At 47.1% G+C, this 15,965-nt stretch overlaps 7 protein-coding genes across 7 annotated transcripts; 4 read left to right on the top strand and 3 right to left on the bottom strand.

Moving 5' to 3' along the window:
* Nucleotides 1-22: 22 nt before the first annotated feature.
* F9C07_2287694 (uncharacterized protein) lies at nt 23-3,477 on the bottom strand. The gene is made up of 7 exons (XM_041295745.2): nt 2,436-3,477; nt 1,840-2,383; nt 1,354-1,791; nt 1,230-1,298; nt 1,138-1,175; nt 879-1,087; nt 23-820 (listed from the first exon to the last, which is right to left on the bottom strand). The coding sequence occupies exons 2-7, from the start codon at nt 2,112-2,114 to the stop codon at nt 296-298; spliced, it is 1,554 nt and encodes a 517-aa protein (XP_041150891.1). The 5' UTR covers nt 2,115-2,383; nt 2,436-3,477; the 3' UTR covers nt 23-295.
* A 168-nt stretch (nt 3,478-3,645) lies between these two features.
* F9C07_2287693 (uncharacterized protein) lies at nt 3,646-5,341 on the bottom strand (the record flags this gene model as incomplete). Its single annotated transcript, XM_071510923.1, has 3 exons — nt 4,373-5,341; nt 3,810-4,322; nt 3,646-3,692 (listed from the first exon to the last, which is right to left on the bottom strand). Exons 1-3 carry the CDS (start codon nt 4,647-4,649, stop codon nt 3,646-3,648), a joined length of 837 nt encoding a protein of 278 aa, XP_071367498.1. The 5' UTR covers nt 4,650-5,341.
* Nucleotides 5,342-6,009: 668 nt separating this feature from the next.
* On the top strand, nt 6,010-8,683 carry F9C07_2287692 (uncharacterized protein). Its single transcript, XM_041287756.2, has 3 exons — nt 6,010-6,209; nt 6,278-8,196; nt 8,246-8,683. The coding sequence occupies exons 2-3, from the start codon at nt 6,296-6,298 to the stop codon at nt 8,328-8,330; spliced, it is 1,986 nt and encodes a 661-aa protein (XP_041150893.2). The 5' UTR covers nt 6,010-6,209; nt 6,278-6,295; the 3' UTR covers nt 8,331-8,683.
* A 436-nt stretch (nt 8,684-9,119) lies between these two features.
* Nucleotides 9,120-11,382, bottom strand: F9C07_2206259 (serine racemase; the record flags this gene model as incomplete). Its single annotated transcript, XM_071509629.1, has 5 exons — nt 9,120-9,321; nt 9,365-9,986; nt 10,198-10,575; nt 10,638-10,812; nt 10,834-11,382. 5 exons carry the CDS (start codon nt 11,380-11,382, stop codon nt 9,120-9,122), a joined length of 1,926 nt encoding a protein of 641 aa, XP_071367497.1.
* A 226-nt stretch (nt 11,383-11,608) lies between these two features.
* On the top strand, nt 11,609-12,594 carry F9C07_2264601 (carbon-nitrogen hydrolase; the record flags this gene model as incomplete). Its single annotated transcript, XM_041295735.2, has 5 exons — nt 11,609-11,654; nt 11,790-11,914; nt 11,953-11,981; nt 12,028-12,337; nt 12,393-12,594. The coding sequence occupies 5 exons, from the start codon at nt 11,609-11,611 to the stop codon at nt 12,570-12,572; spliced, it is 690 nt and encodes a 229-aa protein (XP_041150895.2). The 3' UTR covers nt 12,573-12,594.
* An 832-nt stretch (nt 12,595-13,426) lies between these two features.
* F9C07_13048 (beta-lactamase-like protein) lies at nt 13,427-14,413 on the top strand (the record flags this gene model as incomplete). The annotated part of the gene is made up of 3 exons (XM_041295736.1): nt 13,427-13,983; nt 14,036-14,195; nt 14,246-14,413. 3 exons carry the CDS (start codon nt 13,427-13,429, stop codon nt 14,411-14,413), a joined length of 885 nt encoding a protein of 294 aa, XP_041150896.1.
* An 800-nt stretch (nt 14,414-15,213) lies between these two features.
* Nucleotides 15,214-15,960, top strand: F9C07_2077582 (uncharacterized protein; the record flags this gene model as incomplete). Its single annotated transcript, XM_071508843.1, has 2 exons — nt 15,214-15,423; nt 15,472-15,960. The coding sequence occupies 2 exons, from the start codon at nt 15,214-15,216 to the stop codon at nt 15,958-15,960; spliced, it is 699 nt and encodes a 232-aa protein (XP_071367496.1).
* Nucleotides 15,961-15,965: the final 5 nt, after the last annotated feature.

Raw genomic sequence — 15,965 nt, 5'->3', positions numbered from 1 at the left:
CTCAGGTACTAACTATGCATTCTTGGCCTTTCCTGCTACGCTCCTAACCCTCTAACTTCCTATGGATGACGGGTTGTCAAATCCGGATTAAAATACACTTCTTTCACCAGACTAATCAATTGCCAGTGTGTACTTTCCCCATTCCTTATTTCCCCCCTTTTTCTTTGAATTTTATAGCGCTGGTTCTCGCTTACATTGACTGGTCCTGCTATACATTGTACTGGAAGAGTTTACCAACATTGAGCAGAACTCTGGTATTCTGTTACATAGATCTGGTGAAGAAGCAATAAATCCCTCAAAAGAAGACCATAGCAGCTTCGCTTGCGTTAACGGCGATGTGCACGGTACCATCCTTAACAGACAATCTCTCTGCGCCAGTAGAAACATTTTCCCCTCTGCCCTCGTTCTCGTAAGTCCACTGCATCCCACCCCATGTGATCTGGTTAGAATTTCTGGCCATACCCCCCGCTGGACTAGTTAGCCGTTTCACTGTGACACTGTCGGTACCAGCGGGCACGTGGAGCAGCATCTGCTTGGAGTGGCGCTTTTCCTGGCTTTCATGGCGGCCATCCCACAGCTCGAGGTTAATAATGGCGAGCCGAGCCAAGTTAGCTCCCTCGTAAGCAGCATATGCGGATAGATGTGGCTGTCCAAGGTCGATATTTGCCACAGTAACATTTCCATGAGAGCCGATGAACTCTGCCGCGAAGATCTGCGCGTAGAAGGCTGGCAGTACAGCACCGGCAGTGTTGTTATATTGCGGGTGCCAGAGCGCAAAGGGAAATTTGGTTCCCGACTGCATACTGATACCATGAACTCCCTTACACCAGAGTCAGTCAAGATTAGAGGAGCATTCCTTTCTCAGATGGTCATCTTACCAGAAACATAGTGTACAGCGAGAGGTCTACCTGCCACAAGGCAGACCCCAGAACTCCTTCCAGATTTACACCCGATGACCCATTACCGAGTGTATTTCCCACTTCGCCAAGGACAATGGGGACATCAACTCCGATTGTCGCCAAGTTCTGTAGCGCTGTTTTGATGAAGGCTGTGCCCTTGATGACTTCGTCGTGGTTCATCAAGTCCGCTATCTCGGTCATTAGGTTAATGAATCACAGGCTGATATAGAGAACCTACCTTGTAAATCTGACGTTTCGTTGGCCTTGATTTGGTAACTGTACCAGTATAGTGAGTATATGTATAAGAACGTGTAGCAAGGGATGGCTCACTAATGCATAGAAACGGTTTTCATTCTCTCCTTGTATTGTTCCATACCCCCTTGCTTAAAAATCTCCCCTCTGAATTTTCTTCTGGTAAGTATCACCTTGAAACGCCATGAGCGAGAGGACGTACATTTTCCACGAGTCTGCATCCCCGCCAGGTGTACCAGTAACCCCAGTCTGTGAGGACAAGGCAACGGCCTGGTAGGTTTGTGAATCTAATGAAGCGTTGAGCGCTTTCGATATAGCCTTGGACCAATTTCCCCACTTCTCGCTGAATTGTTTCTCGTTCCAATCCGCGCCAGTATTCCCGTAGTTGTCAGGCTCATTACCAATCTCCCAGGCATAGATGTTGGATGCGCCGATTCTTTTGTTCGCTGCTTCAGCGAACAGGATGGAGTTGCTCAGATTATCATGGTACATGGGGATATCAATGACATATTTTGCCTCCGGAAAGTTGGCAAAAAGGTCGAAGAAGGACGGTCCAATTTTCAAGTGTGTCGGAATGCCGCTGTTCGGATCGGGATTGTAGATGGGGTCGGATAGATTTGGATCGTATGTGGCACGGTCCCTACTATCAGTTAGTGTTGACCCCAGGCCGGCCACTGCTCTATCTTACAGCGATGTCCCTCCCACTCGGATGACCGGGCGAGTTTTGGTCTTCTGCGAAACTGCCCGTATCAGATTTTGAGAGACGCGGTTGGGATTCGTCTTATTTCCCGCGTAATATACAAAGGAGGACTCCTCAAATGCATATCCAGGAAACGTGGCTGGAATTGCGTCGGAGGCATTGGCGGGCTTGGTAGCCGGGGGACATATAGAGATAGATGAATTTGTAGCCTGTGCTCCGTAAGAGACAGCAGAGAAGAGAGGCGCGATGAGAAGGAGACGCATGTTATCAGATTTGTGGGAGAACTTCAATGGTCGGTATTGTGCTTGGAATGTGTCGTATCCTCTTTATATACTCACATTGCGGTCTCCGCAGAGAAAGCAGAATGGGAGCTGAGTCTACATCAGGCGTCCAACACATTCTGTTCGATGATGCTATATTGGGATCATCCTCTTCTCGTACAAACAAACATGAAGGTTGCCGGGATTCGTAGTTAGACAGTCCATGAGACTAGTCAGCCCTGGGGGTTGAATCTAAAGCACGTATGGGAGGTCTTTTCTGTCTTTTGAGGCAGTGCAGAAAGGCTTGGACGTTGGGGCTCTTACGCGTTCTACTTCACCCTATCAAAAGGTGAGAATGCCAAACTTTCCTTCGAGCACACTCCATAACAAGCAAACCCGTCCCCACAATCATGAGGATTTTATTTCGTTGTTTTCAGTCTCAACAAATAGGAGAATTTACGATCATTCCCCACACGTCGAGACCAGACGAATCCTCCTTCCCTTGGAAGCTCTATTCTCTCACCACGGATCTTTATAACCTGTTACGCTTGGTTTGACCGCCTATACATTTACCCGAACTCAATGATCACTCGAACGAATACCACTCCAGGTCAGTGCCATAATTTTCTTATGGCAGATAAGCGCGCTTAGATAACAGATGGAGATCTAAAACAGTTCCAAGCGGCTGGTTGTCATCTTTCAGGGCAAGAACAAGACCCAGGCTGGTGTAAACAAAATCCAAGTTACTTCCATATATACGTATGTGTAGTCCATCCTTAGACAAACAATATTTGCCTAGCCTTGGCGCCACTCTACGCCATGACCGGTCTCATCCTCCTACCATATCAGTTTTATGTCTGTTCTCATCTATCAAGGCAGACATACGGGATCAGTGGCGAACGTTCTTGTCTATCAGGTGCTATCATTGCTTATTATAAGGAAGCATCGCTCACCATTGTTGATGCTCCTTAAATGGAGTGGGTGTAGCCCCAACCCTGGGCGACGGTGAAATCCCGATGCAATATTAGGTCACCCCATGCTGCAAGTGAGGATACAATGGAATCTGCTGGAATAGCCAATGCAGAGAGTTCGGTGGCTAAGCAACCCAGAGCCTAGTGTTGATCCCTCTATGCTGCCGTATTTTGCCAATGCACAAGAAACGTAGCACAGGCAGCTTTGGTTTTATTTTGTGCTGGTCATTTCCCGTTTTGCTATTTGAATATTTGCCCATCTTGTGTGATTTATGATCAGATGAGATAATTAACACAACGCCGGTACAAGCGGGTCTTCTAATAAAAGGCTCCACCAACTTCGAAAGACTAACGGCAATAAACGACTCAGATAATACGTAATGCTATAGCCTAATATATCACTACCAGAACACTACGATGTGTCTCCCCTATATACCAGTCGTATTTCTCAGTTAAACCTCTATTCTAGGGCCTTGACTAATGGAAGTAAAGCGGAGCATATTTTATTTCGTGTACAATATCGCTCCATCTATGACAATGCTCTTCAGTATTCGTGGGATGGCTTATTTCCCCTCAACATTCCCCTTTTGCACTCTTGGAATACAGCGTTCTATGCATTATTATTATTCTTATCGTGCTATGACCCGTTTCACCTAGTGTCATGTTTTCATCATATAAAAGCTAACAAGATATATACACCACTTCCGGAGCATTTATCAGGGCTTACTGGGGGCTTCTCGATATTCCGTCCTGGTGTCCATCAACTCTGGTAACGGCATCGCCACCCCCTGCCCACCGAGCTCTGCTGTCTGATGCTGGTGACCCGGCGCGGGTGCCACTGACACAGTTCCCTCGGCATCACTCATTGGGGAATAGTTCCGGAGTTGGCGGCGACCACGGCGCCGTTCCCAAAGAGCCCATATCCCAGCAGCAATGGCAATCACCCCAAGCGGGATACTCACGCCGGCCTCGACCGCGATGCACGATGACGATGACGGCGATGAAGTAGAGTTCCCATTCACACCGTTGTTCGCCAGATAAGCCACCCCGGGAATAACCGTGGCTTCTGTCAGTTCAAACGGGTCTTCATATTTGCAGCCCACAGCGTTGTTGTCGACGATCACCGTGCCGCAGCAGTACTGCGTTGAGGAGTAATTGTAGCCGATGTTCATAATTGGCATTCCGGTATTACGTCTGTAGCTGGCTAGCATCAAATGGGAGTTAGTAATTGTCTCGTTAACTGAATTCACGGATTTCTCTCTCCTAGAATCACGGTATCTTTCGACGTACAACATGGCTTATAGCATTCAGACCCCCAATTCTTGTCACTGCAGGTCCCTCGCGATAGGGATAGTCCTTGTGACCCTTGAAGATAGCATAGTCCATTGCTCAGGCAGATATCGTTTGAGCCACAGCAGTTTGTGACGGAATTTGTAGTGCAAGGGACATGATTGTTCGCAGTGGAGCCATCCAAATAGTAGCAGGTGCGGTCGTCAGCGGCATTGGCGAGTAGGAATAATGTAAGTACCACGCAGGCACGGAAAACCTTCGTCATGGTATGAGACATGTGCACAAGGAAAGGAAAATGAGAAAAATAACAATCAGAACGCTGGTAATGAATATATTGATTGTACCTATTTGCTTTTTCGGTCAGCAGAATGCTGAATTGGGAGGCTAGAGAGTTTTTAAAGACAAGACCATCTAGTGACAATATAACGGCTCAGCGGGTAACTATCAGGACATGATCTAGCAGAGGCTCATCTCTTTGGATCCTTTCCCTAGGGGCCAAAGCCCCACAGCCTGAGGGCTTGTACAATAGTAACCGTGTCATGGAATGTGAGAGATTGAGCTACATTGATCGGCGATGGTTCATTGGCTGTGCCTTCTCTGCCCCAGACAACGTTAGGCTCGCCACTTCTACTCCAGCCCTTCTTTAGGTTTACCCGGTGTCGCCTCAGTCGGGCCCGAAAGGATTATGTAACGGCTCTGGAGGGACAAACATTTTATTCACCTTTGGCAGCCCGTTTGGTTTGGAGCCATGGGATGGTACATTGTAAAATGTGTAACGGACCCCGTTGAAAGCAGAGTCAGAATATCAAGTGAGCAATCGTTGATCCAAAAATATCTATATTACACTGATCTGATCAAAAATAGGATTTATCTTAGACGCAGACCAATTGAAAGACAAACAAGGGGACTCTAATACTTGGTACCGAGCTCTCAGGTCTTGTTTATTAGCTTTCGAACTCACAAGGATGATAGACTAGGCCAGACATCCAAGTTATTGCCGTCGTGTACTTTGACTTTGTGGCAGTGCTTAACTTTGTAGCCATTGGTGCCAAGGACCAGAAGGTGGATACTTATCTACAGTAAACCCCCGTCATGAGCAACCAATTCAGCAAGCCCTTCAAATTGCTTATATCGGGGGACTGCTTATAGTGAAATTTCTATATAGACTAGTAGAAATCAGGATTTTAAGTAGTATATATAATATATAATTTGTATTGTATATTTATTGATCTTTTGCGTAGTGGAGGGTATTATTATAAGGATTGTTGTGCAGTATAGAAATATATACATTAGGTGTTGTCAATACCGTATTGATGTGTTGTACAGGTAGGATTTTAAATCTAAAGATACTAAAAGAAAGTGGACACGTGATTCTTGTTTTTATTTTTAAGAGTACGTAATTGGTCAAGATGACCCACTATGTTCCTTTTGAAGCAATTTTGTATGGTAATCAATTAGATTGCTTATAACGCGTAAATTCCCTATATCGGGTTTGCTTATACCAGGGTTTACTGTATCAAGCATCGTTATCTAGACGCGCTTATCGGTGGGGTGGGTCACCATGGCTTAGCCGTACCAGAGATCTTATTACGATCGTCCTCCGGAGAAGCGATGGGCGTTAGGTTGGACCAGTCACTGGGAGCTGCTGCGATAGCCGAGCTTTAGTGTCATTGTAATAATCACTTAGCGTGAAACCCAAGAGAGTAGCGGTGGGTTCTCCTTCTCTCTCTCTCTCTCTCTGTGTGTGTGTGTTTTCCGTTCCGCATCAACGACTGACGGTACATGGTGACTTAATTTTTACCTACCATCTCCCACGACCTGTATATTTAACTTCATAGTAAGGGTATCAAGGTTTGCGAAGAATGCTGTACCGCCTCGAGCCTACTAACCGCGGAATCCTGTAAGGTATATTTGCTTGAGCACATGCTGGATACAAGTGACTCTATAGCCCTCACGGCATTTGTAGTATCTATAATCGCGTTGGCTGCAACAGCGTCCCAGTTGCTACAGCAATATTTCACAACCGCATATGGTTACAATCGTTGTTCGAGGCGGTTTATCGGCGACTGGTCTCGCTTCCGACATCGACGGTATATCTGGCGGGAGTTCCGATTTGAGACCACATTTGTCCGGCCCCATATTTATATCGGTTTTGCTGATGCGAAGTTTAATGCGCCAGCCCCGCCATCTCCTTCATGGAGTGTACTGGATCTGATTCCCTCCATACGGAAAGATAACGCCTGGCGGTCTAAGTACTTGGGGAAATCTATTTTGATTAGCCAGCTTGGTGATGACTTTAGTGACGTGCGCACCCATGTTTCCTGGACATTGTTTCTACAGCATATCAAAATGTTCAATGACCTCTCAAATAGACGAATGCAGACATTTTCGTCGTCATCACATGCTGGAACTGATCGAGACTCTGAAACATCAAGGCTTTACGACCAACTTTCGGACAGTGATCAGATTGATGACCGGGAGTTAGAAGATGGATCCGGATATGTCCTTTCTGCTAAGGCAGACCACAGCGTAGAGCCAAATAGACACTTTGGTATCTGTGTCAAATTCGAGCCGTGTACCTGGGATGACCTTCCGGGAACAGCCAATATCTTGACAGGCACAGTTTCAGTCCGGGACCTTGCCGTGTTTGGCCGTCTGCTGGGCCTCCAATGGAATTGTGGGCCATTTATGGGCACCCCAGGAAGGTTGGAGCAGCAAGGAGCCTCGGCGGGAGTGGATAGTCTGCCCCCGAGGGGGGGATTTCAAGCGATTGGAAACAGTCTCGCCCTGACTGAAAAGGAACTTCCCCAGCTGCGGTATGAGCAGAGAGAACAATCGCCACCGGGGTTCCGATTCCCCCGAATGGAGACATTCATCATCCACGAAGCCACAGTCGCCATGTTCTATGGACACATAGTCCCGGATGACGACCTTCTTCCTGGGTACTTGCCGATCAGAGTTGGGGATGCTGCAGCCTGGGAAACCCGGCTACAGCAAATGTGGATTCACCAACGCCCTGCCGCTTCATCTACTTTCGTCCATTGTCTGGTGCCATTGCTCTCGACAGTCATTAGCGATCGTTTCACCTATGCTGTACGTGTTCCAAAGCCCCACCATTTCACCATTGGGCCTTTTGCACGTCCGAAGATTACGGATAGTTTTAGAGAAACTGTGGATCGTGTCATACAGAGCTGTAGCCATCTTGACAACATGGTACAAGAGAGACGCCCTGGAACGCTTGTCCGAAAGATCGCAGCAGCGATCGATGACCTCCGGCAGTATCCTCGACGTGCAAATACCGGAGTACAAGACTTGAACTACTGGACAGTATGTCAAGGTGGAGCTTCAGCATGGGCTCATTTCGAGAACGATAATAATAAAGAGGCGGAAATATTTTTTCACAAGGTGCACGACTATATAGACATGGTACAAGAGGAGCTCTCCTCTCTCATCCGCAGGAAGGACGCAGCTATTGGTATATACACCAACTTGTACTTCGACCTCGTTTGTGCATTTTTCGAGTTTGCCATCGAACAGAACAACAATGGGCAGTCAGGAAAGGCGAATAAGACGCGGAAAGGACCGATCATGCAGTGGCGGGCCACGATGGAGGCCTTGTTTGATAACCTAAACGTCATCGAAGCTAGTTTCCGCGAACGGGGAAAACGACGCGCAATCATGCATGCCAACGGGATGTCCGCTGGAACTCTAGGGGATCAGTTTGATGTGGTAGTCCGCTGTGAAGGTATCAGGGGATATGATTCAGTCGACTCGGATGAGATAAGGGAGGCAACTATAGCCATGGTTTTCCGAGCAATGTGCTGGTTAGTGACTTGATCGTAGTTTATCTGACTTCCGCTGATCACGACACAGGTGTCGATGTCATTTTATGAATGTAAATGATAGACCATTTAATTCGGACTTCTATACCAACCTCCAAAAGGCTGCCATTGAGTGAAACGCCAGGCACGCACCAAACGTACCTGAATTCCTCGATACGATAGGTCAGCAATACCTTGGGTATGATTATTATCACGACAATGAAGCCGATGATAAAAGGATTCGTTATAAAATAGCCAGTGATGTTCATGTCGAATCGGGCCAGCAGCCCGATAAATATAATATCTGGCCTTATGATACATACATAGTATAATTATACTTCTCGTAAGATAAGAAGATTCCTAGTCAAAAGCTTTGCCGTTTCATCACTTACTGCATACCAGGTATGGCCTACTACCTTTATACAGAACAACTGGCCAGAGTAACGTAGGGTATAAGCGTTGGCCAATCTATTGGGGAGGCACACAAACTCCTATACGCGTTTTCAGTGTAAAGCATTTTGAAGGCTTTCGTTACATAGAATATATCATCTAGGCAAGTCAGTGGCGACTTTTATTATTACCAGGAGTTCGCTGAGCTAGTGAATGGTGAAGAATTTGAGTGCACCGGCGGGTAGAGTATGTAATGCCCCCGTCCTTCCAATAATACAAATACAAAGACTAGGTAAACTCGGGAAATCCTCAAATTCCTGCTTAAGATGGATAGTCTCGCTAAATCATTTCGTCTTGGGTTTTTCGAATTACATGAGCGCGACACACTTCATCTCAACGTCGGTGTATTCCGGAATTGACTTGACTGCCACGCAACTGTTTGATTGGAAATATTGCTGAGCTCTTGCGAATCTTACCATGATGACGGAACTTGCATATATAGAACTGGGACTTGTAGTCGGGGGGCTGGTGACTACTTACGTTCTAGCGGGCTTGATGTCACCAAACCATTGCAAGTAAACCTCATTCATCTTCTCAAAGTCCTCCATATCTGACAGGAAAACCTTTACTTCGACCGTCTTCTCCAGGCTGGACCCGGCGGATTCCAGCACGGCCTTCAAGTTTCTAAAGCATTGATGCTGCGGGTATGTGTCATCTTCAAATATATCGGAAATAAAGCTGAAATGGATGACAAAGTGACAAGTATGATTAGACTACATACAGCACGGTCCTGGGCCGGGGAATACCTGATGAATCGGCCTGTTTCTCCTCACAAGACACGATGGAGTGCTCCTGGCTGATACGCTCCACAATCAGACGTGTGAATGAGACTGGTCTCCCAAGCGCCAAGGTTCCGGCCACGAGAAGCGCTTCTGGGCGAGGCCTTTCGCCATCGTTGCAGACACTACACACTTCTGCAAGCACTAAGATAGCAATATCGTCCCCAGGGCGTCCCATCTCTATGCTGGCATTTGTTGAAAATTGTTGCATATTGAGCAGCGGGTATACTCCAGCAAGGACTTCCATCTTCACTTTTGCATCTAAATCATTTCCGAAGGGGTTCGCAAGCAGGTTCCTCAAAGTGTTCAGCTTGGGATCTGGATAACCATCCTGCAGCAGAAACTGCGACGATAGTGCTTGTGTTGTTGCTCCTACACTAATTACAAGGTCCTTTAAGGGGAAGAACTGGAGATGACGTTGCAGACCTTCTTTGCAGTCCTCGATCTCTTTGATCAGATGTTGCATCGCTTCCTGAGGTTTGGTACCCGCATAGCTGAGACTGCTGTGAGAATAGATGCCTAGCAGCTTTGCATATGCTAGAAATAATTTATTGCACAATGCACCTTCGCTGTAATGTGGCTTATATCATACGTCTTATCCAATATGAAGAGTTTTATAACTTACCTCGTAAAGTTTCAATTAAAATAAAGTAATACCTTTTCAATCATGAGCAGCCGAAATAACTCAAGCTGCAGTCTAGTTAGTTGCATCGCCTTAATGACATTATCAACCATGATGACCCCGACTCTCCATTTATTCCGTCTCATCGATTACCATGCAAATTCCAGATTGCCTCCACTGTAGTATTCCCCCCTGAGAAAATCACACCAACATCCCAGCCCTTCTCTCCTCCCTCTTTCTCGGCAATGGTTCGGAATTGCTCGTCGAACAGCACAACTGCCAAGGGCACAGCAGCACTCGGCTCAATGAGAAGCTTCATTCTTTCCAGGACGAGCTTCATAGCATCTTTAATTTGATCTTCTGTCACGGCGAAGACCCCTCTCACCTTTTTCTGATCGGGGATGACGGTCCAGTTAATCTCCCCAACTGGTGTTCGCAAACCGTCCGCAATTGTGAGAGTACTGACAGCGGGAATGCGGGACCCAGCAGCGAGACCGTGTCGACCATCATCGCCGCCCTGAAACGAAGGTTCTGCTCGAAGACATGAGTTGATGGTATATTCGAGAATTAGGTGGCTGTCCCCGCCAATAGACCACCGCCCCCCAACGGTGTGATAACTACATTTAATGGATGATCTTTCTTGATATCCACCTCAGTATCGACATCTTTCATCAGGGCCGCTACTTGCTTTTCGAGTTCAAGCGCTGCGGTACCTTGACCCAGGATAATATCTGGGTGGTCGTACGGTGGCACGAGGATAGCACAAGTCTACCTAATAACTTCATTGACTACAGCTACGCGTTCAGGCTCCGTAGAGCCACTGAAAAGAACGCGGACGTTGTAAGCCTTCGTGCCAGCGATTTTAGATGATGTCGAGATCGAAGGCATGACGATGTGGGCGGGAATATTCAAGGTAGCCGCCGCAAGTGCAAGTGCTTGAGCATGGTTCCCTTTTGACAGAAGTAAGTAACAATCCCCATTCTGATGGGCATTGAGCTTCATACCAGAACTATGGGTGGTTACACCACGCTTGCGCACCTCCTCTAGACCCAACCCAGAAAATAACCTCAACACGGCATGGAACGCACCCCGAGCTTTAAGTGCCCCTATCTTCTGGAATTTCTCGCATTTGAAATAGAGCCGGAAGACTGGCTTGGCCGGCTCCTGGTCTTCGAAAAGTGTGCCCTCGAGGGCGGATCTTTCTTGAGGCGTTGAGGCGATGCGATCAAGGGTTTTCGACGTCAGTACCGGGGTATGGTGAATGTATAGACTGATCGAACGGTCTGCAGTATGAAATGGATCTACTGTGAGCGGGAGACAAGTGTCTAAGTCGGCCATGGTGTTGCTTTTCGGGGACTGTGTGGTTTGTTGACTCTAGATACAATTGCACTGCTAGTTGAGATGGGAAGGGGCAATTTGGAAGATATAGCGTCGTGGTAGAATGAGTCAATTGGTCACCACCGTAGTCACGCCCAGTTCCTCTAGATCCGACTTGGTATCGGTTGAAAATTATTCGGTCGATCATCTGAAATCTTTGCTCGTTCCCGCGCAATGCATTAGGAATATGGGGAAGATTCTATTGCTAAGCATGGGGTTCTTGAACATTTGGAGTAGCATCTCAAAACTCCAACGGAATTCCTCCAACCCGTTGGAGTAGGTACATCTGACTGTGGCGCTAGAATGCAGTTAAATGATGTATCCCAAGTACCGGCAAAGTGCAAAATCTTGCCAACGCGACACAGAAGGTTTGCAAGCAGCGTCCAAAGGTGCTTCACTGATTATCCTTCCAGAATGCTTCAACTCTCCATATTCCGCCACGAAGTTTCGTGAATATGCCGAGCCATTATCGGCATCACCCGACCCGGCGAAAGTCACCTAGCTTCGTTGCATTGGCACAAATAGCCGAAGATACCGGTGCATTCATCATCGGTGGCAGTGTTCCTGAATGCGACACATCTGGCAACATCTACAATACCTGCGCAGTATACTCTCTCCCAAAGGAGAACTGATTGCATTCCATCGTAAGATGCACCTGTTCGACATGGACGTCCCTGGCGGCATGTCATTCCATGAATCAGATACTCTGTCCTCTGGGAAGAAGACAACGACCGTGGACCTGGAGGGATATGGGCAGATCGGCCTCGGAGTTTGTTATGATACGCGATTTGCCGAACTAAGTACTATCGCAGCCCGACAGGGAGCATTCGCGCTAGTTTACCCATCAGCGTTCAACACCACTACCGGGCCTCTACATTGGGAGCTCCTAGGTCGTGCTCGTGCGGTGGATAACCAAGTACACCATTTTGTGTTCACGATCGAGAGACCCAAATTCCTCATATCCTGCCTAGGGATATGGCATGGTTACTGATCCGATGGGTCAAGTTGTTGCTGGTACCAACCAAAGCGAGGACATTGCTTATGCGCTGTTGGACCCGGAAACCATCAAGCGAAGTCGTATGGCAATTCCCATAACTTTTCAGAGAAGGCATGACGTGTATCCGGACATCGGGAAACTTGTTCAAACTTGATAAATAGTAAATGGTCATAAATTTTATATTTTAAGTAATGTTGATAATCAACATTAAATTGTTACCAGGTCAGAGGGTAGAGGAGACAAAAGTACTGAGTGGACCCCAAATTGGGGTAGGAAGCCCCACCGAGGCCGTTATGATCCCCAAATTATCCACACTTCTCCCCTTGATTGCTTCTACCTGAATGATACACAAACCCAGCGCAGTAACCGCATACCATTAGCTAGAAACATTGTCAGATCACAACTATAGGATATAGTTAAGCGTTCCAAACGTGCGAATGGACATGTATACCTTATGCAAACGCCGTCACAGACAAGAGCATGGACCCTTAGCTCGCCAAGAACGTTCTCATGGGGTATCCTGGCCCGGGCCGCTAGCTATTTATTTGGCTGCATAATACGTGTATCGAAGCACCCTGTCACACCTTAGCGGCTCTTCCAGACCTCAAAATGTGGAATCTGGTGCCTTATGGCCAATGAATGGAAATGCTGGGATAATGAGGCGCTTGAAGGATACCAACTATTTGATCTAGCCTCGAATTTCTCGGGCAGGGCCAATCGGACCAGCGGAATTGCCAACAAGAGTTATACTATATCCATTCTCAAATGCAGGGATAGAAGCTATGACTATCGTATTTGTTACTCCACTTGTTTCCCCGCAGTTCGGGGCTCATTTCTGGTCTCGCACATCACGTATCCCTGCGGGGTTGTCACATTTCCCTGTAGGCGTAGCAATAGCAAACTTCATATAACTTCATTCCCCGTGAATCCTACGAATCTCTCTCATCTTTGACTATACATTCCGACTATAGCCAAGAATATCCATTTCAACCCAATACCAACGACAAAATGGCTGGAATCCAAACCCAACTAGACCAAGGCGCCGTCCCCAACGCCATCTCCAACGTCTGCCCACCCGGCACAAAGTTCCACGTCCTTGAAGTAGGCTGGCTGGAATGCGACAAAGGGTTCGTAATCCGAGGCGGCAACACAAGCACCAAGTCCACAGAGACCGGCTCCTTCGTCAACGAGCGTTGCGAAATGCCCATGTACTGCATTTTAATCGACCACCCGCACGAAGGTCTGATCCTCTGGGAAACCGGCAGCGGAAAAGATTACCCTACAGTATGGGGTCCTGCCATCGCCGATATTTTTGCGCGAGTGAAGTACGAGCCGAGACATGAGCTTCGGGCTGCTGTTGAGGCAACGGGACACAAATTAGATGATATCAAGAAGATTATCATTGGGCATTTGCATCTGGATCATGCGGGTGGGCTTGATGAGTTTTTGCATCGCACGGATGTCGAGGTTTGGGTACATGAGAAGGAATTGACGAATGCGTTCTGGTCTGTTGCTACGGGGGCGGATGTTGGGGTTTATTTGGAACATTATCTTAAGCTGTCTCTGTATGCTTCTCTTTCTCCTTGGTTGGTATGGAGTATGGCTAACGGGATCTAGGAACTGGAAGACGTTCAATGATCAAACACTAGACTTTTGTCAGGGTATTACACTGCATCATTTGCCTGGGCATACGGATGGTCTTATTGGCATGCAGATTAACATGCTCAACACGGGGACTTTCTTCTTTATTAGTGATCATTGCCATGTTATTGAGAATGTGAGTCACCCTTGCTTCATACACTGATAGCTTTACTGACTTCATACCAGTGGCGGGATGGGATTCCTCAGGGCTGGTTGGCTCGAGACCACCCATCGTGGTTCAGGAGCACACAGCGTCTCAAGCACCTCCAACGAATTACCAAGGGACAGGTCATACCTGGGCATGATAAAGAGACTTTTTTGGCGCTCCAGAGCCAGGCTAATGTATTTACGTGAACTTTCCTTTTCTTGCCATTTAGGGGCAAATGATAAAACATCCATTCACTTCTGTCCTTGCTTACCGACTAAGATGATCCTGGATGGCCAAGACGGGATTATATTTCTTCTCTCTTCCTTTGATATTATCTTCAACCTGACCTAGAGTGGACCGTCACTGACGCACTATGTATGCCTTGTCGAACGAATATCTACAATAATTGTAAGGCTACTGATGTAGAGAGAGCACTCAACAGGAAGAATGATAACTGACCACAGGGACGACGCTAGTGAAACGTATATTGAGAGACCCCTGATCCGCAGCTGGATGGTCAGCCGTGCAGGAGCTTTGTGATCCTCCCTGTCTCTATCAACGCCTTACGCCTTAATTTCAGTAACATGCCGTCTGTGTTTTTCGAACACGGTGGTTCTCGACATCAATAGATCGGAAACGCTTCAAGTCCCTTACAAGGCCTAACCAGTTTCATACATGAGGGGCCATTGCAGGCTTTATAGAAAGCAATCTAATCTCAAATATGTTCAGGTCGACTAACTGTGAACTTGTTGCATGTGGGCTACTAATATTGAGCTTATGTAGACTTACAGTCAATTTAGCATTTAGCTAAGCGGCTATGTGCATAAGGTCTGCCTGCCTTAGAAATAAAGAAATCGAGCTAATTAGGTGAACATCTCTTCTCAATTACGTGAATATTTCTGCCTCTTCCGCCCCACGCTGCGGCAGTCCCTAATCTGTGAGACAGTCATAGCTCGTACCTCTTAATCCCATACTCCCCTTCAGTTCCGTGCGGTATAGAGTCAAAATGTTTCGCATAATTTCTGCTCTTCATCAAGCATCATTATGCATCAAGATCCTTAAGACCGGAGCTATCTCCTCTACGATTATCTCTACAAGCATTACTAGACGCCATCACTACCGTTCAGCTCTCCTAAGTTCCACCATTCTTTCGCAAATCACCGGTAACTCCTTTGACCTTGAGAGCGTTCCAGTAAAACAAAAGCAATCCCGCGAGGTACTGTGAGAAGGGCAAAAGCCAGAATATGTTTGGTTCATGCTTCAGAGTCCACTTACACGGAGACATAAAGATGTTCTCCGCGAGCTTGGGTTCACAGGTCTTCATCGTCTCGGCGGCAATGGTTTTCAAGCCATGTACGATTGGACGCACGGAGATTACCCAGGAGTACTCGAGAGACACAATTTCCTCAAGCATGCGGGCTATGCAGATCCAGGATTAAACGTCTCGCCTTCGCTTCTAGGAGACAATGCATCTACGGACCGAGTTACCGTCGATGTGACACTTCAGAGATCAACGAATCAATCTCTGGAAACGGTGACTGAGAGCATCAGAGAATTAACTGGGCAACATGAAGCAGCTGTAACCACCAACGAAGATACTTCAACTCTTCATGTGGCTGTCAGAAAAGAGCAGGTTATTGAGATTGCTAGATTGCGAGGAGTGAATACAGTTCATGAAGCTTATGAACAGGTGCCGTATAGCAATGTTGCACGTCGAATCTTTAAGGTCGACGAGGCGGAGACTTCAGATTGAAGACA

Source organism: Aspergillus flavus, chromosome 8 (assembly GCF_009017415.1).
Source record: "Aspergillus flavus chromosome 8, complete sequence".
In the NCBI taxonomy this organism is placed as follows: domain Eukaryota; kingdom Fungi; phylum Ascomycota; class Eurotiomycetes; order Eurotiales; family Aspergillaceae; genus Aspergillus; species Aspergillus flavus.
This window is presented reverse-complemented; position numbering and strand designations above follow the sequence as displayed.

What these genes read in the sequence shown, in the direction of transcription:
- F9C07_2287694 (XM_041295745.2), bottom strand. Translation starts at nt 2,114, where the DNA reads ATGCGTCTCCTTCTCATCGCGCCTCTCTTCTCTGCTGTCTCTTACGGA. An exon ending in CGAAACGTCAGATTTACAAG is followed by an intron (nt 1,088 to 1,137) that starts GTAGGTTCTCTA and finishes TGACCGAGATAG; the next exon opens with CGGACTTGATGAACCACGAC. An exon ending in CGCTGTACACTATGTTTCTG is followed by an intron (nt 821 to 878) that starts GTAAGATGACCA and finishes CTCTGGTGTAAG; the next exon opens with GGAGTTCATGGTATCAGTAT.
- F9C07_2287692 (XM_041287756.2), top strand. Translation starts at nt 6,296, where the DNA reads ATGCTGGATACAAGTGACTCTATAGCCCTCACGGCATTTGTAGTATCT. An exon ending in GTTTTCCGAGCAATGTGCTG is followed by an intron (nt 8,197 to 8,245) that starts GTTAGTGACTTG and finishes ATCACGACACAG; the next exon opens with GTGTCGATGTCATTTTATGA.